Here is a 19562-nt window from a genome sequence, read left to right as displayed (position 1 = left end):
CCTCAAATGCTCTTTCTTGTACTTCAGCCTCAAGTTCTTCAAATAAATGGGTGTACAGAAATAGGTAAGATACAGAAACAGTAAGATTTTGCCCACCATATCGAAAGGTGGTTTTCTGTGTTACTTATCCAATAAAAAAAAAATTAAATGAATTACAGACACTAGAGTTTGATCATGTCTCAGTGGAAAACAGGAGAGCAGATGGAAAAGCAACTATTTCATTATTCAGTTGCTGTGCACATTAATCTAATGGAAAACAGTATTTTAGTTAGTAGTTTTCAACTGGATTATGTGTCATGACATTTTAGTCCAGATGAATTACTTGCTAAAGTAGCTAATCTATGTCATTTTATTCTAGGCCCTCAGTGGTCTATTACTCTCCTCACTTCCAACAGGGCTTGAAGTATCTTTCCTGTTGTTCATGTGTTTAACTATTGTATTTAACTAGGAATAGATTTGGAAAATAAATAAATAAATAAATAAATAAACCTTTCAGTTGATTAGTTGATGATTTTCCACATTTTTTAGAAGATAGATACTAAATTAATAGTTTCCCAAGAAGACATTTCTGACATTCTCTGAGGTAGGGCACTGGATTTAATATAGCCTTTCTTATGCTTTTCTGTTATGATCCTATACTAATATAACATTACATTCATAGAAGCAAGAAGATTTTGTTCCCTTACTTTCTGAATAAAAGCCTTTGCTTTCATACATATATCATATGAAATTCTCTTTGAACTGTATAATTGGTTTGGATATGCATAAGACATACAATACTGTCTAGGAAAATAACTGAAATCTCTCTTTGTATCTAGATTCCCAAGATTAGTATTTACATCTTTTTTCACCTTATGAGGCCTTCAGGGCAGCAGTTGTCTTTACAGAATTTAGTATATTGGTACAATGTGACCTTGATCATAACATTGCTGCTGAATTACTTACTTTCAAAAGCTAATTAAAAGTTTGAGAGTACACTTTAATTAAATTACTTCATCTGTTACAACAAATAAGTGAATTATTTTCAGCCATATTTCTGAGCTGAAGATATATATAAAACACCAATATTATCAACTTTTAATGTACTACACAGAAATCCCAGTTGGGTTGCTTTTTTTCTCCCCTCAATTGTTCAAAAATTGCAATTCTAACACGCGTGAGCCATTTCAGTGGTGAGATATATGAGCATTACAGATTTTGTTCTACTTTCAGATAGATACATTACTGCCCTGCAGTAGTTGGCAAATACATGATTTATTTTCAATGTTACTTACTTCCATTTTCCATACTTATTTCCACATCAAATAAAATTTATGAACACAATAATTTAGAAAGAACAAATAATAGGACTACCTTCTAAAGTACACATAGCATGAAATATCCACCTGCAATAACACAGTTTAGCAGAAAATGACACAATTTTAATAAGAAGCAAACACATTGGATATTCTCAAATGCCCCGTCATCTTCCCAGATATCCTATCTCCTAGCATTGTATTTGACAAACAGAAGTCATTTCAGCTGTGCATTAGAACCTGGACATAATAATCGCATGACAGAAGGCTTCTGAACAAAGATGTGACTAAAAGAATCAAGGTACACTGAATGAAGTATTCAAAAGTAGAAGGTTCTGATGGCATTTGACTGTGTTTTTGTTTATAAAATTAAAAATTAATTGAAAAAGTTGGCAAAATAAGCTGCTTTAGTTACGATGATGGTGTTTATAACTGAGAGCTTGTTCAGATAACAGCATCTCTGAGGCTAAACTATTACTAAGAAACCATGGAGTATGGCTTAAGAATAATCAGTTTAGGTTTATGTTACAAGAAGGATAAGCAAAACATGAGTTGAAGTTTATTTAAAATAAATTCCATTCTTAATGTAATCCTGGAAAGAAGCATCTATCTACGTCTTTAAGATCCTCTTAGGAAAACTATTTACACTGCTCAATACTACTGTCTATTTTCAGGAAAGAGCTCAACAGTATGACCAAATTAATGTGGGCTGGTAAAAAAAACAAAAAACAAAAAACAAAAAAAACCCATCTATTCTGAGTGATGGGCCAGTTTAGGTAGGGTTGGGTTGTGTTTGTTTTTTTTCTTGCCTCTGGTTGTCAAAAATCTGACATGTTTTCACTATACATCCACAAATAATAACTATTTATGGATCCTGATTTTATTCACATTTCTCAAAAAATATGGTAGCTTGGGCAGAAACTACATTTGAGTGTAAACTACATACATGTCCAGAAATGGACGTTTGCCCTAAGATGCCATCTCTGAGTTAAAACACTGAGGATATGTATAGCCAGTGAACTGGGTCAGATAATGTGTGAAGGCAAGGGACCAAAATATTCTGGGAGTAAAACCAGCTTTGATCCCTTCTGACAATATAAGCGAGGCCTTTGCACAGAAGTATATCAGAGCTGGGAAGGCAGCCAAGAAATCCTCTTTCTCTTCTATCACAAACCCTGCCAAGTCACAGCTGATTTAACTACTGCAGATTGTCAACCAATTAAAACATTTTTTTCTTATATTTAATTATTTATTAGCAATTAACCACTGTTTTTTATTTTTCTAAAAGTGATAACAGAATAGATCTGGGGAATGAAATCCTGAGAATTCAAGTGAAATCTAGACCAAATGTATCATTTCAGTTGGAAATCCACAATACTTGTTGAAGAGACCTGTGCAAAGTAGTGTCTTTTTTGCTAAGGAATAAGTTAGTGTAACAAAAATGCCACTAAAAACGTATCATTAAAGGTTCAAAATTAGTTTTTAGTTGTTTATTTTTTAATAAAAACTTAAGCTTGATACATCCAATTAAGAATAAGCAAACTGATGGCTAGTAATTCTTCTTCTTCTAGGTATATACCTTCTTTAAACAAGGCATCAGATAAAATGGGAATTTTTTTTGCTTTCTAGTAAAAAGATTGCTTATTAGTACCAAGCTTTACAAGATAAATACTACTGTAGTGAGGTGCAAAGTTGGAGACTTACATACTTACATCAACAATCAGAAAGTCCAGCCAGCACCAGGCATTAGTAAAATATATTTGGAAACCATACGCAACCCATTTTAAAAGCATTTCCAAAATGAAAATGTATGTAAAAACTTTGTCAGCATATTCCAACATGGTCTTGATAGTTTTACGCTGTTCAATATATATATCTTCAAAAGCCTGTGCATAAAAAAATAAAAAAATCAGGTGTCACTAATGTTCGAGAGAATATAAATGATTAAAATAAGCAGCTGCAGCTTCACGTTTTCAAGACTGAGCCAATTTTCAGTAAATAAATCATGAAATCGTAGAAAACAAGTAGTGCACAGCTCCAATCAAAACAGGCCTTTTTGATGCAATTTGAATTTTTCTGTTACTGGTGAGTAACTATCAAAATATTTCAGCATCTGCATTTATTTTTTATTTTCATTTTTAACTTACTAGTGCTCCACTGCTGAGGAGAATCATGAAGACAATGAACGTCTCAAACCAGTTGTGCTCAACTATGCTGTAGCAGGTTTTTCTAAGATTCCACCAGATTTTTCCTTTGCCATCCTCTATACTTACTTGGCAACATGGAAATTTCTTCACGCAACCTGTTTAAATTAAGAAATATTAAGAATTAAAAGCAAATTATTCTAATGTAAATAATTACTGTGGTATCAAAATTAGTTAGTAGCAGTAATTAACTTTATAATATTTTTAAAAATAAAATAAATATTGTGATCTTCTATGTGAATTTAGATAATTAGTAATTTGGATTGAAATCAGACAATACTAGATATAATTATGAGTAAACTGTACATTCATATTTTTCACCATCGATATTTAATCATTCTTTTTGTTGATGGAGTCTCACAGAAATGATGTTCTGAATTTTAAGGTCTCAGTCATATAATGAAAATGCATTTTAAGAATGGAAAAGTTAATTAAGTTTCTTAATTACAAGATGTAGGCAGTTGTCAAGCAAAGTTACTCAAAGCTCAGGGAAACCTTGTTCTGGCATCTGATTTCCAGCATTCTAAGCTTTGAGTGTTTTCTTTTGATTCTAGGGGTCATGAAGTTCCAACAGATTTTAAAGAGTCCACAGCGTAGATATGTCTAATAATAGTGTTTTACACTAATACATCTCCAACACATCTCTTAAGTTAACAGTTATTCTACAACCTTCTGTAAAACAGGCTTCTGGTTCAAGAGCTTCTTCAGGTTCAATTTCTGCTTGCTCTCCCTCTCCAGGAGGGGCAATATCAACTGTGCTGCCTTCAGATGAACTGGATGCATTTAGTTTCTGCAAGTAAAGTTCCACAGAAGAATTTTTTCTCATTAGATACGTATTCTGTAAAAATTAGACTGAATCAAATCTTGCCAGTGTCTCACTTTTGAAAACCACTATGTTTACACTGATAAATATGCATAATAAAAACACAGTAATGAGGTGTACACAGTATAGTTCTATTTCTCAGTTTACCTTCTCATAAGAAATAATTAAATATGATTTAGCTACTGACCTGATCCACGTATATTACTTCTGAATTTGAGGCTCAGTGGAGTTACAACTGGAGATCTTACATATACCACACTCAAGCTATTTTCTTTTTATAATATACTAGTTTACATTGCAGAAGTGCCTCAGATTTCCCAGGAAAATGACCTAACAGAATGAACTAAAGGAATTAATCTCCACTTTTATCTTCATGTCCACTGCAGATGGTGTTCTCACAAACCTAAACCATATCCAGATGAAAGAGTTTTAAATTTAATATTAAATTTCTGTTGTTTTTGTTTGTTTGTTTGTTTTGTTTTGTTTTCCCCAGAAAGCACAAATTACCTTCTCTGAAATCTCTTCTTTGATTTCTAATCTCCTGTGAATACTGAGAGACCTCCCGAGGTCCCTTCCATCCTGAATATTTCTGTCATTCTACTATTTGTATGTTGTCAAATACTATGGTCCTCACTATGGTAGAAGCACTCATATATGCAAAAACTCCAACAAAGCAGCTCACGTTACATAAATCTTCCTATCAAGTAAAATTTGAATCAGGAAAAACTGCTTATCAGTCATGCAAGACTGCCCATAATTTTCTTCTTTCAAGAAAGCATAGTTAGAATGGACAAACCTACTACAGATGCAAAAACTGAGCACAGAACTTACAACTTGTTTTCATTTGTATTGTTTATGTATTAAATTTCTTCATCCAAAATACATTTTCTTTATTGTGAAATAAGGTTTCTAAACAGAAAGCAACATTAAAAAGAAAAGCATGGCACTGAAATACTTCTGGTTTGTTCTGTGTAGCAGTAATTCATAGGAATTTAGAGGAGCATCCTGAATGCATTTCTAACACTGAAGTTGTTTGAGGTGATGTAACAGAAAGGCATTTGATCACTAACATTTTTACAGTTTTCAGCTAAGCAGGTCTGACTGTGAAGTTTGACCTCTGTTAGAGTTTTCTATATGATTTGTGAGAGAATTCTCAACACCAAGCATTTCCCTCATTTAGCTTTCAAGATAGTGACATTTTTAGAATGCGTATAAAAATTTACTTGTTCAGATGATTTGAATAATTTTGCTTCAAATAAAAAAAGAAAACTTTTTTAATAGGCAATATTATGTATTCTTTCTTTCAGAGACACTGCTGCAAATTACAACTATTTAGTTCATTAGTTCAAACCTTCAGTAAAAGGCAATGGGAGCTGAGAGTTTTTTTGAAGCAAATGGCACACATCTCCTTCTATAATTTGGTGAGTAATTCCTCTCTCATATTCAACTCACGTGAGGTGATTTATGTTTTAAAATAATTTATGCTGGGTAATATGTAATTTCAGGGCTGTTTCAAGAAGCCCTTTTGCTCTCACATGCATACATTGTCAATATGGAGTCAATCAGACCTCAGCTTACATAGCTGTAACTGCACTGTGACCAAAAGTAAAGGACTTGTTGCATAATGGAAAGGTTTCTGACAAGCACACTGGTATTAGTTTGAAAACCACTCTTTCCCTTTCCAAATACCATGATCTGTCATACCTGGAAAATCACGTTGACAAATGTGAAAAGATTTGGATGAATACCCTGAAATTTCAGTATTTCCAGTGGTTAGCTTATGCTTAGTAAACATATAAGTGTCATGTTTCCCCTTTCATACTGCACTTCCTAATATGATTTCCAAAAATTATGTACATAACATTTATTGCTGTATTGCCTGTAACTGAATGATTTTACTGCTGGTCATGCAGTAAGGGAACCAAAATGTTCTGTGCTTTGTATAGTGGAAATATTTTAAACTTTGCTTTCTGTATTACATTTACAGACCAAGATGCACTTTACTGTACACTATATTAAGAATCATTAACACAGCAACTAATTATCCACATCTAAGGCTCTTTTTAATAAAAAGAAAGGAAACAAGATCTTTGTCAATTCTCTTATATATCATGGTAATAAAAGAAATAAAGATTATGAAAATTATCACAGAAATTATAGGCAGTTTCTTCATTAAATAAAACCTAAGTATTGTGAGAACAACAATCTGCCATATTTAAGTTAGAAAAAGTAAAATTCATTTATGGCTTGATCCATCATCATTAAAGCAATGACTGACTTAACGGTAGCAACAGAAAAGTTCATAGTGAGCATAGATAATTAATCTGTATGAGTGCCAATTAAAAGGTAGTCAATTCTTTAATGGCTTCGTCCCATGCAATCTGTTTCAGATAGTCCTGTCAGCACAGCTGCTAAAAAACAAGTGACTGAATTGCATTTTATATACAGTAAAACAAAAAACTATGATTTTCTTAATTATACTTCAAATAAAGCATTATCTTCATTATTTTTCAAATAATCTCAACACTGAATGAATGAAAAAAAAACACAAACCATGAAGTTACTAAAACTGCCCTTCTTTGCTCCAAGTCCCAACATTAGGTAAGAACCATTAAATTTTAAATAAAGAGACTAATATTCTACTGCTTTTTCTAGCAATAAAACTAACAAAACTAAGGAAACTCAGGAGACATTCCTTTCACCTCATACATGTGCTTATCAGCCTCTAGAATATGCCATGCCCTAGAAATACTTATTTATGTCTTCAGTAATACAATACCCCATTTTTCTTGACAAGGATACATCTGAAAGCAATTGCTTATGATGCAGCATTCTCAAGTCCTAGGTCAGCAAAACAACATGCTTTTCTAGTGCAGAAGCCTGAGCAATGCTGTGGAAATCACACACAGAAATAAAATCCCAAAAAAAAAAGACTACATCAGTGGGATTGTATTTTTCAGAAAACAGTATCATAATTCTTATTGTTTAAGATATAACAGAAAAACGCTCCATCACCAACCCAAACACTTGGCTAAACATACATATAATCAGCCTCCATAACATCTTTTCAGAGCAGTGCATCTATTTTCAACAGCTTAGATCATTAAAACAAGCTTTGACCAACAGCATGTTAATGTGCCCATTTACGAGAAAATGCATTCACTTGAGACCCAGTCTTGCTCTCATGTGATTTTGTTCTAAGAGCAAGAGTAGGCAACAAAAAACTTTAAGCTTTACAAACTGCTTCATGATTCAAGTGACAGTAAAATAAAGGGATTCAGCCATTACAAATTGCCTTTAGAAATTTAGCCATCTTGTATCATCCTTCGAATCTTTAAAGCTGCACTGTAATTAAGTGACAAAGTATAAAATAACAGAGCTTTATGATTCCAAAGAGATTCTAAACTGACTTTAAATCTCAAATCTTAAAATATTTGACTTTATATTAGGGAAACAACTTAAAAAAAAACCTCTTTCCGTAGAGCTCTATTTGATGTTTGAGGCATATCTTGGTTTAAAAATTTATCGCTTAAATTAGAGAGTTTTCCTCTATATAAATAATATAAATAATTAATATTTTAATTAATTTTTAATAAATAATATTAATATTAATTAATAATTAATATTAATTAATATAAGTAATATAAATTACTGTTGGTATTACTGAACAATGTATACTATAATCATATGACTACTATACAGTCAACAGATCACCCTACACAGTGGTACAAGCGGAGCAATGCAGTTATTCTTATGAAGCCAGTGAGACTGCCTGAATGTAACAACTTTGAATCCAGCTGTAGGACTGAAATCTCAGTCTCAACAGAATTTTGATTTCAAGTTTTACTGGCATAATTTGAACTTCATAGTTTCACATCACTTCAGTTCCTGTGTAATATTTGCCATCCTATTCCCAAAGGCTTTGCCAACAAAGCTGTAATGGACATTATATTCACTCACAATGAAAAAAAACAAACAAAAAAACAAGTAGGATAGATTTATACACTTTTATAAAATTTATACATTTTATAAAAACAGTGCTGACTACTCTATGGTTATTCTCATTTACTCTGAGTAAAGTCTGCTGACTCAGTCACAGACTTGGTTGTTGTAAAACACATTCAATAATGTTGCTGTTTATGATAGAGTTTAACATTTAAGAAAAGATTATTTGCTTAATGGTGCACTGAGAATTTTTTTAGAGAGTTTTTTTTTTTTTTTTTTTGCTAAGAATAATTTCAGCAATTATGAAACTGTTTGTTCTTTTTGCAGTTTATAAAACTCAAGATATGCACTGCCCAAATGAATACAGAATGTAGTTTGTAGCATCTTGAGGATTTGCATTACAGTGCATTGCAGATTTTAAAATATATCAATGTAATTTTTATGCAAGCTACTGCAATAGTTTAAATCATATTCATTAATTTCATTCATTAAGGAGCTGAAGTGTGGCAATAATCATTACATAAATGACCTAGCATGTTTCATTAAATATATACATTTATAAGGGCTGAATCAAAAAGGGTTTGTTTTTATTTTTTTAAAAACTGTGCATGCTCCCTTTTTTCTTTGGCCTCTTTGAAGTATAACATTCCAGTACTTTTATGATCCATACTTCATAACCTGCAGAACATGCAGTTATTGCTAAAGACTTTATTATAATATCCAGAAAAATAATTAGCAGAGTTAAAAAATGTATGTTGGGGTTGCCAATCCCGCCTGACCATGCTGTGATGTGAGTCCCATGACTCAGCAGAGAGCAGCTGTGCATGTTTCTACTATCTTGCAATGGATAGGGAAGGAACATAGCTGAATAGCATGCAGGCCAATCAAAATCCATTAAAAAGTGATTATATATATATATACATATATATGTATAACTTGCTTAGGTAACCTGTGTGAAAGTGGTGACACGTTGCTCTACCTGGTTAAAAAGCACCAGAGCTGCATTCTTGATTGCTCCAGCTTGGTTTTACCCCTGTGAGAAGTAAGAATGGTAGGTAGTGAAGTTCAAGACACAGGATCTCTAGTTTTCTTCTTTTTGGAATTTCTAAGTCAAGTATGGCTTTAACACAATTAAAACATAGTTATTAAATAGTTAATGATCAGCTGGCAAAAAGGGAAATACATACCACCTGGAATGCTCAACAAACCTTTCTACAGAGCTTGTTATTTTATTTTAGTGAAATAAGGGTTGCAGGAACTAGACCCAGTACTCTGCGATCTGAAATTATGATTCATAAATAAAAATGCAATGATTAAATTCATAAAGTCACAATTAGAAGATTTGGAAATCGTTACAGAATTTATAGAGTACTTAATGCATCTTAATGAAAATTTAAAGGTTTTTTTTTGGATTAACATTCTCATCTTCATTTAACTTGCTATGTGATATGTCTTTTATGTGAAAAAAATGTACATACAGTAAGCAACATACTATGAAGATATATGTCTTCCCATTCTTCCTTCATACGCCTCATAATAGTGGTGAAACTTGCTTACAGATGGCAATGAAAGCTAGTCCATATCTTACAGAATCTGTAACTTAAGAAGTTACCATCTGTGATTTGGTAAGTTGTAGAAGGGGGAATTTAGGTGGTTGGATTTTTTAAAGGAAATGTGATTTTAAAAGGATCTTCTAAAAAACGTGAAAGATCAAATGACTACTATGCTTAACTTAGGGCACACAATAACTCTGTTTCTGTCTTTTCACTTTACCTAGCCCCAAATCACAAGTGATGCTTATCAGACAACTGAACTTATTCCTGGGTTTGGAAGCTCAGTAGATTAGATATTGAAGGATATCTTCTCTTTTATTAAAACCACATGTTGTGACCTCAGAAGTTGATTGAGCAGCCTTATTTCTAAACATAAATTCATACTTACTGTAAATGTACTTAGAATATAAAGACTTTTGGAATTCTGCAAGATAGATACCTGCAGATATTTGTTTAGTAGTGAAACCAGCTCTACGTAGCTGAAGAACATCTTTGAAATTTGTTGAAATCCAAAACTTTCTTCAGAACATTGTGATTGAGAGCTAACGTGCAGTTATTAAGTAGTACAAAAACACAATAGTTAGCAGTCTGATGTGTGGCAAGATTATCATATTCCATTTACATCACTGATTATCAGGTATATGTTGTAATAGAAACATCCAGTTAAAGTTAACGTTAAAAAACACCAAATATCCCCTTCAGTTACTTCCTTTTTTTTTTTTTTTTAACCTTTAAAGTTATTACTTTTTAAGTTAATTATCTTGATTATCTTATTTTCAGCACAGAAATTTGTTATTTTCTCTCACTAGCTACTGCACCCCTGTTTTCTTGTAGTAGGTATTGGTAAAATCCTCCTTCAATCAAATCTTCTTTCAATTACTTTTAGGCAATTATTATCCTAAAATAAATGGTAACTTTTAATGTCTTTACAATAAATCCTCTTTCTCATCCAAATCTCAAGTTTTCCATATTTACTTTTCACAAAATCTTAACTTACTTGCTCTGGTTTTGGAGTGTTTTAGGATCTATGTAAGACAAGCAAATGCAAACAGGAAGCTACAAAAGAAATATTCTAGCATTGTGTGTGTAAAAAGAAAGACACTTTTCATTAACTTAAATGATGTAAAGTATAATATTCATTACTGGTTTATGTGTCAGGTGCTGAAACAATAAAAAATCTTGAGCTTTCACCATGTTAGACAGCTACTTGGGTACCTTCAAGTATTCAGTGTCAAATCACTGCAAAATATGCAAGGGAAAAGCCTTTTCCCATCCCCTGCTTCTAGCACAAACTGTTATTGGTGACAGGCCTAAAATAATCATTCTGCTCTTAACATCAGCAGCAGTCAAGAAAATACAAAAAAAGAAAAAGTTCATTTTACAGTTCTTGTGCAGGTCAAGCTTCCCAGAACTCTGCTGCTAAAATATAAATAAATGAATAAACCAGTTATTAAAGAGGATATCTCCTGAGGGAATTTTAAGTGCTAAGTACTGCCACAGTTAAAGCAGGGGATTTCAGCCCCATCTCTTACCCTCCTTTTGCAGACCAGCCCTCCTCCAGTCAGGAATGTTGTCTCAGTGATATCCCTTGAGAAGCCAGATAAAGCAAATGACAGTGTACTTTTCTAAAGAGGTAACTTAAACACTGAACCAATATATTCTTAATTTCCCTTAAAAGGAAATCAGAAGACGGCAGGAGACAGTACTGTTGACTTGATAGAATAAGATTAGGAATTCTGATAAATTCCTTTCACATACAAGAACAACTTTTCATATATTACCAAAGCAGTTTCATTTTTATGGACACAATAAAATAGAAGTACTTAATCATTTTTCTAAAAAAAGAATAAAGAACAGAAATGAAAATCGCTACAAAATTCACATTTTTCAGAGCACTATTTATTAGCTAGCATTCACAAGATGTACTCTTTCGTTGTTCTGATATATGTCACATGCTAGATAGTTCTCTATGAGCAGAACTTGAGGGAAGCACTATTGCTCCAGCTTTGCAATGGTAGTGACCACGACACTCTACGGAAATCTCCAGGCTCTACAGATGCCCTAAGGTTATTTTATCCCTGTTGAAAATTTCTCCATAACTACTTAACATATACTTTATCATTTACTTGTTGATTTTCCAGTCATTTGTAATTTTCACTTTCACATTGTTTTTACAGACATTTGGATTTTATTTCTCTTCCTGAAGACATAGTGATATTTTTAAAGTTCATTTAAAAAGGCAAAATCACTTTTGATTTAGCATAGTACTGAAAGTTCAGAGTGACCCTAGAAGAAGAAAAAAGTTTGATGCCTGAGACAAGTAAAGATGGGAATATACAGAGTAACTGACTTGTGAAAATACATTAAAATCGCTACCTTAATTAATTTTCTTAGTGTATACTTACATCCTTCACTTTGAAAGCAGAGGAATTTCTGCATTAATGTTGCATTTGGTTTTCTTCAGCTATTCCAGTAAAATACATGGTGGTGCATGGTTAAACTGATGCATTTAATTTATCTTAAAGAAGAAACAATGAAATGATACCTGTGGGACAGTTGTTTAATTTATATTGCTCTAATGACATGCCTTGCAAATACACTGTGGCAAAGAAGGTAGTAAAGACTGTTCAGGAATCTAGAAACAGATGAGGTTGGTAACCTCTGAGCTCTGTGGCTGAGGCTAGTTTGTCCTGTAACCACAGCTTATTGCCTTCTGAACTTCCTAATGCATAAGAAAAACTTTTGAAAAAAGTACATATTCAGAAAATTTTTAAGCATCTTTGTAAGGCAGAGTTATTAGGAAGGCCCTCATCACTGTATTTCTCAAAACTAACCACACGGAAAGCTGAACATTTAGATTGAAGATTCATTTTAAAGAAAAAGAATCAGAACATATCAGAAAACTTGGAAGATAACTGTAAAGGCTCATTGGAAGAAAACAACTACACTATATCAGCTTACATGAAAAACACTTAGCTCTGAGACTCAGAGATAGCTTGTTTTCTGATATGACTTGTGCTCATAATTTGTATAATTTGCACTTATTGATTCTCTTATATTCTGAAATTGTCGTGACAGTTTACATGCTACATCACAGTAATAATTGGCATTAAAAATATTTGTCCTGTAACTGAGCAAGTCAATGAAATATCTGTCTTTTAATCTTGCAGTGGTTATGCATAGTAACCTTTACTGTTGCAAATAAACACTCACTCTTTATGTTACTCTATTTTCTTGAAGAAAAAAAGCATACTATAATTAACTGGGTCATGGCAATCTGCTAAAACCATGTGATGTCATTTGGTACTGCTGTGGAACACAGTATTATTTGAAAATATAGCAGCTTTCTTACAACGATACAGTCATGAATGCAGGATTTCTTTTATAGAGGAGCTTGCTATATAGTAAACAGACTCTTTTGTATTAATAACCTACCTACATCACAGCAACTGATCCAACTGGAAACATATTTATCCAAGGTTCCTGATCCCTTAAACCTCATAGTCCCTATATTTCTAAAAGCGCTAAAAATAAGTTTTCAATTTTATTATTATTTCTTTGTTGTTAATGCATTTGATAGTTTGCCATTGCTCATCACTTCAGTGTACTAACTTTTCTATTAATACTTTGATTACCTGATTGTGTTTGCTGGTATGTGAGCTACTTGGCTTCCGTGTTTTAGAACAACCTCTGTCTCTTTGCCCAGTAAGAACAGCATAAGACTTTCATGTAAATTGCTTCTTTGTGCATATATACTACAACATCAGTGTGCTCTCCAGGACAACTTGAGACATTGCTTTACTGTGACACTGATCTATGTCTGAATTGCTTCAGTTCAGGCAGACACATTCTCTTAACCCAAAATCTGTATGAATATTACTCACAAAAAATGTAGATAATTCCAAATGCATAATTTATTTGTCATTCCTCAGGGTTCATTTTTAAAACTACCCTAACTAAGAAAAAGCCTTTGCTTTAAAATTTAAGTTTGATCAGATATGCAAAACTATATACTTGTATATTAGCCTCCTACAAGAATCTTATTCCACAAATCCTGATCACATTTAGGTACACAAAGGATGTTTAATGACATGTGTGCTAGTCCTAAGACATCATTAAAAAAATGTTAAATCAAAAACCATATTATGTATCTCCCAAATGCTAATAAACAGAGCATTAGAAATGTAAAGTCTAAGGACTCTTATAGCACTGTCACATAGCACAATTTTTTCTTTGAATTGTATTTAATTCAAATAATAAAAAATAAAATATATTTACAAGCAGTGAGACTATTTTGAAGAACACTAAGTATGAAACAGACAAATATGTAAATGTGTGACTACAACCCAATAGTTAAGACACAAAAGCTCCTACCTGTTTGCTTTCTTCCATATCAGATTCACTGCTAAATTCTTCTGTATTTAAATTTTCAAAGTCAGATTCTCCAACAGCAATTGGTACTGTCACGGTGAGGCCTGGGTTGTTTATGAAGGACATGTAATCGCTTTCATCAACAGCATATTTTTCCACACTGCTGCCTGTGCCTACACCACTTGTAGTCCCATTCCCATCTTTAAGATAATTCATATCTTTGCTTATTTCAACAGCAGTATGATTGGAAATGCAGCTGTCTTTCTTGTTGTTTAGCTCTTCAAGTGCTTTGATTTCTTCTAAAGCTTTCTGTTTTCTAATGAAGGCTTTTTGTACAAATTCCTGTATCTTTTTTTTAATATAATCTATTCCCTTCTGAATTCTTGCCACAGCAATCTGGAGATTGTTCATTTCATTATCATCATCTGTAGCAGCAAGGTTGTCCGAGCTAAATGAGCTCAGCAGCAAGGCCAGAAACAGGTTCAGAACCTAAAAGATGAAAGAATATAGCTTTATATGTAATAAATACATGTATAAGAATTTCATATTTTTAGAGGATAGTGTAAAAAAGCACATACTGTTTTGAAGAACATTCACACTTGCTAATTTTAGACAACTAATAATTCCCATTACAAAACCTCTCCATACTGGTCTTGGTCAATACCAAGAAGATGAAAACAGGCAAGCTAACATCTAAACATTTTTTACTTCCTATTTTTATTTCATGTTATTTATTTTTCTTGATGTAGCATGATTGTTTGAAGTGTAAAATGAAAAAAATAAATAAATTACAAAATGGTAGCTATGAACATCCATTATGAACATCCAGAAGTTAATGCTGATAAAATAAAGAGTAGGTTACCGATCATAAATAATTTTCTCAGGCTTGCACATTTCTGCAAATCTAATGTCAAGACTGCAAAGTCGTCCAAATAACTAGGACACAAACACTGTTAACTTTATGTCATAAAAATAAATCATTAAAATCAATCACTAAAGGAAGAGAATTTGGAGAGATAATGAAATATAAATTCTAGGCATTTCAGAATTAACTGTGAACATTAGAAAAAAAAAATTAAATGTAGACATGAATTGTGCATTCCAATTATAGTCCTGATTTCTAAGAAGTTTTCACAATGCTTTATATGAACCTTTCATCATTAAATTTCAGCACGGATTAAATTTTTTCATAAAAATTTGTTCTATAATTTTGAATTAGAAACTTTCAAACACATTTTTAGCAAGGAAGACCAATTGTTCTGAAAATATTAAGGGTTTATTTCTATACCTGAGCAGCAGGGCAACAGTTTAAGTGCATGAATTCAAGATATGCTACTGTAACAACTACTATATAGTTTATTTTAATTAAGTCCAAAGTATTAGTGTCAGAATTATCTGCAATGAGTGCAAGAAAGTCCTTTTTTTGTTTTTGGTTTGTTTGTTTGTTTGTTTTAAATAATGTCTACTCCCACTATAAGGTGCTCAGTGGGTTGTTTTGGTGCATTCCTGCATTCCTAAAGCCATAGTAACAGTACTTCACTGAAAGGAAATAAAAATGGAAAAACAAAGAGAATGATTTTTTTTTTCTTCCAAACAGAAGCATGACAAACATTCTTACTGCCCAGTTGTACATAATATATATTTTTGCAGCACAGTTTAAAAGTGTTCATCACATACCACTAGGTTTCCAATCACCATGACCAGCATGAAAACAATAAGGCACATGGTTTGGCCTGCAACCTCCATGCAGTCCCACATTGTTTCTATCCATTCTCCACACAGCACTCGGAATACAATCAAGAAAGAGTGGAAAAAATCATGCATGTGCCAGCGTGGAAGCACACAGTCACTGGAGATCTTGCAGACACATTCCTTGTAGCTTTTCCCAAACAGCTGCATCCCAACCACAGCAAAAATGAACACAATGATGGCCAGCACCAGGGTCAAATTGCCCAAAGCTCCCACTGAGTTGCCAATAATCTTAATCAGCATATTTAGAGTTGGCCAGGATTTTGCCAGTTTAAAAACTCGTAGCTGAAAAACAAAAATGCAGAGGAACCATTAGTTATACCACAGTTCTTGAGATATCTTGTGCCATTATTCATGAAGAGTTTGATTTGCAAATGCCATCTGTTATGATGTCAGTTATATATAATCTCTTTGGCTGCTGTTTATTTGTGTTTTTTTGAAATTAGAACCTATGGAGATAGTTCACAATAAGTTCCAGAACTAGGGAATGAAGGAAAAGTAAGAACAAGATGTGTGATCAAAAACTGCCTCAGTTCCTATTGACAGATAGAAGCTGGTACTCTTCTCCTTGCTCTCAACAGCTCCTTTGCTGGCTTAATCCCATGTTTCTCTCAGCACCACATTGGATATTATAGGCATAGTTCAAGAGAAATTTTAAAGCAACAATTTCATGTTGACATTGGGATGGCCTTTCAGGATATTATACTTACTAACTTAAAAATTATAGTCTGTTAACAATGGAACATGAAGTTGGGTACCATGGCAGCTGATGCTAATAAACTATGTAACTACTCTCTGCTCTATATACTCAGAATTAACATAGGTTCAAGTAACTAACATAAGAAATACTAATAAGACAGACTTTTACATCTTGACACTTGTGCCTCTATTAAACTTACCTATAGATTAGTTTGTGTAGAATATGAATTGCTGTAAATATGTTATTTTTAGTACAAACTCAGCAATATTTCAATTTAAGTATTCTTTTCCTAAAAACAGTTTATTCTCAGTGCCCAGTAAAATACTTGTTGTGAAGAGAGGACATGCTTAAGGATTTTACAGGGAACACAAAGTAATGTTCAAATAAAAACAATAAAGATTTTATGGTTCTTTGTTCTAGTGGCAATATATATGTTCTTCCAGATATTCAGCTTTGATGAATCTTACTGAACTCAGTATAATGAAAATTTTCAAAACTTTCAAAAGATAGCAGTTCGCCTTATGATGGCAAAGGATATCAGTACAATAGGATATCAATAAAACAATTTGAAACGAAACGATAACATTTGACTAACACCTGAAACCTGTACATATCAAATACAACTTGTTGCTTAGGAATATATGAAAAAATATGTGAGACATATAAGTGTCTAATTTATCTTTACACTACCGGTAATTATTTCACAAATCAGGACAATTCTGAAGTGATACAAATGCATATATATGTATAAATAATCAATAAGGCATTTACCAGTCTGAATGACCGAAGAACTGATAATCCTTCAACATTTGCGAGACCAAGCTCCATTAAACTAAGGCTAACAATAATGCCATCAAAGATATTCCAGCCTTCTTGGAAATAATAATAAGGGTCCATAGCAATTATCTTTAGTACCATTTCTGCTGTGAATATCCCAGTGAATACCTAAAACAAAATCAATTAATTGAGTTATTCTGACACACATAAATATCTGAGCAATTTTTTCTAATCCAGCTTGATTTCTGTTACCTGTTATTTGTGCCTGTTACTACGCATAACAGATGACTGTTATCTCCAAATAGCATCTAAGTATTTGGTAATTAAAAGCAAATTGCTAAATCAAGACAGATATAGAAGGGTACAAAATTGATAGACTTCTATAAAAATATATTTACCAGTCAGCAGCTCATCTCCAGTTTACCAAATAGTAATATTCACCATTTCACCATCCAGCACCTCATCTGGTATGATCGTCTTTTTAGCCTTGCTTCTACAGGATTCTCACAGTAAAATAAAGCAAAATGACAGTAATTTCTATCTTTTCCCACAGTCTAAACAGAAGTGTTATGACAAACTTTCTGGGGTCAGGGTTCCTAAGGTTTCTGTTTTAGCTCTAAGTGTATGGGTGGAAGCTGAAATTTCTTGCAATAGACTTTTTGTAAAGATATAGAGCAATCAGGAACAGCTATTTTCCCATGTGATAGCTATTTCCTTCCATGAAAAGGATTACATGGTGAAAATGTTACTTGAAAGATCTGAAGGTGTCAACTGTGAAATGATCAGTGCTCCTTGTTTTTTGAAAATACAGAATTAATCCCAACGTGACATTTTTGCAGTAGTAGCGATCAGTGGTAAGTACAGCATAATAAAGTTATAGGGCATAATATAAAAGCCACTAAAAGCATTAAAACATTTGAATATTGTACACAATACTCAAACGCTATCCCACACAATCCAAAAGTCTCTTGATATTAACTGATGTGCTCTGCAATTGCATTCTGATAGATCTTTATCCAGATTGCCCTTAGTCCTCCCACCAAGCTGTATGGAAGCAAAGATTAATTTTACAAACATAGTATGTACGTAAATATGGAAATTATAGACAGCTTTTAATTTAAGAACATTAGAAGATGGATACAACGGTGTGGAAATATTCACTATTTTCAAACTGGAAATGCTAATAATTTTTAAAGTTCATACTTTTGAGAAACTGAAAACATAGCTAGAAACAATATACTATTAAACTGAGATATGAAAGGTGTTACCATATATTCAGAAGAATGTAATAGGTATTTCTACAAAGAAAATATAAATGTAAAGAAAATATAAAGAAATAAAATAAAATATAAATAAAAAGTTAAAGATATCTAGTGAGAAAACTGTCATAATATTTATCAAAATAATTAAAAACAATTCTAAAGCACTTAATTTAAAAATATTTCCTCCATACCCATTCCATCCACAAACTACACTTCTTTACATATCAGCATTCACAACTATTGTTGTACTGTTGTACACAACTACAAAAGAATTTCATTTTTAGCAAAATGAAATTCAAGCTTTGTTTTAATTAAAAATTTTGCATATTGGGTTTCAGTATTATGAAAATCAATAATTGCACTTTATTTCCTTTTCATTAAAATACTACACAAAGGAATGTTCGCATTTGCTATATTTAATCTATCCTCAAACAGCCTGCGATGTCACAAGTGAACAGTAAATTAACATATTTTATATGCAAATTGCTTAACTAAGGTTAATAGATTAGTACAGTGAGCTACAGAGAAGGTAATTGGAATCAGCAGGAATAATATTAATTGCTTGTATATGGTCCTGCTTAAGGATACTGAATTGTTACAAAGGTAGTTAATATGAGGTAGGTACATATGAGAAAAATGTTTAGACTTTAATCACAGAACTTAAAATTTTCAAATCAAATTTAAAAATTTTCAAATCAATGAATTTAAAATGTACTTTGACTGAGTAGTGCATTACTGCTCCATTCAAATATTAGCAGAATATTCAAAACTAACCTTTTTGTGTTATTAGTTCAAAAGACTCAGTAGTTTTGGCTTTCAGGACTGCATGCCCTGGGAGTCAGTCCATATCTCTCCTATGTAAACTACCTGTAGTTATTTGAGG

General features: G+C 32.5%; 1 protein-coding gene across 7 annotated transcripts in view; it reads right to left on the bottom strand.

Moving 5' to 3' along the window:
- The window catches only part of LOC107317008 (sodium channel protein type 2 subunit alpha-like), a 68002-nt gene that overhangs the window by 13929 nt on the left and 34511 nt on the right, over positions 1 to 19562 (bottom strand). For 5 of the 7 annotated variants that reach the window (XM_085552227.1, XM_085552231.1, XM_085552228.1 and 2 more), the window contains 6 exons: positions 17412 to 17585; positions 15869 to 16225; positions 14195 to 14680; positions 4169 to 4289; positions 3443 to 3597; positions 3008 to 3181 (listed from right to left, as the gene is read on the bottom strand). In XM_085552227.1, the coding sequence (XP_085408353.1) occupies positions 3008 to 3181; positions 3443 to 3597; positions 4169 to 4289; positions 14195 to 14680; positions 15869 to 16225; positions 17412 to 17585 (1467 nt within the window). Of the gene's footprint in view, positions 1 to 2995; positions 3182 to 3442; positions 3598 to 4168; positions 4290 to 9246; positions 9301 to 14194; positions 14681 to 15868; positions 16226 to 17411; positions 17586 to 19562 lie in introns of those variants that run through there. The other 2 variants (XM_085552233.1, XM_085552234.1) reach the window with 2 other exon arrangements.

The sequence above is a fragment of the Coturnix japonica genome, chromosome 7, assembly GCF_054131305.1.
Source record: "Coturnix japonica strain WE chromosome 7, WE-NBRP24, whole genome shotgun sequence".
In the NCBI taxonomy this organism is placed as follows: domain Eukaryota; kingdom Metazoa; phylum Chordata; class Aves; order Galliformes; family Phasianidae; genus Coturnix; species Coturnix japonica.
The sequence above is the reverse complement of the archived record's forward strand: the minus strand, read 5'-3'. Positions and strand labels throughout refer to the sequence as shown.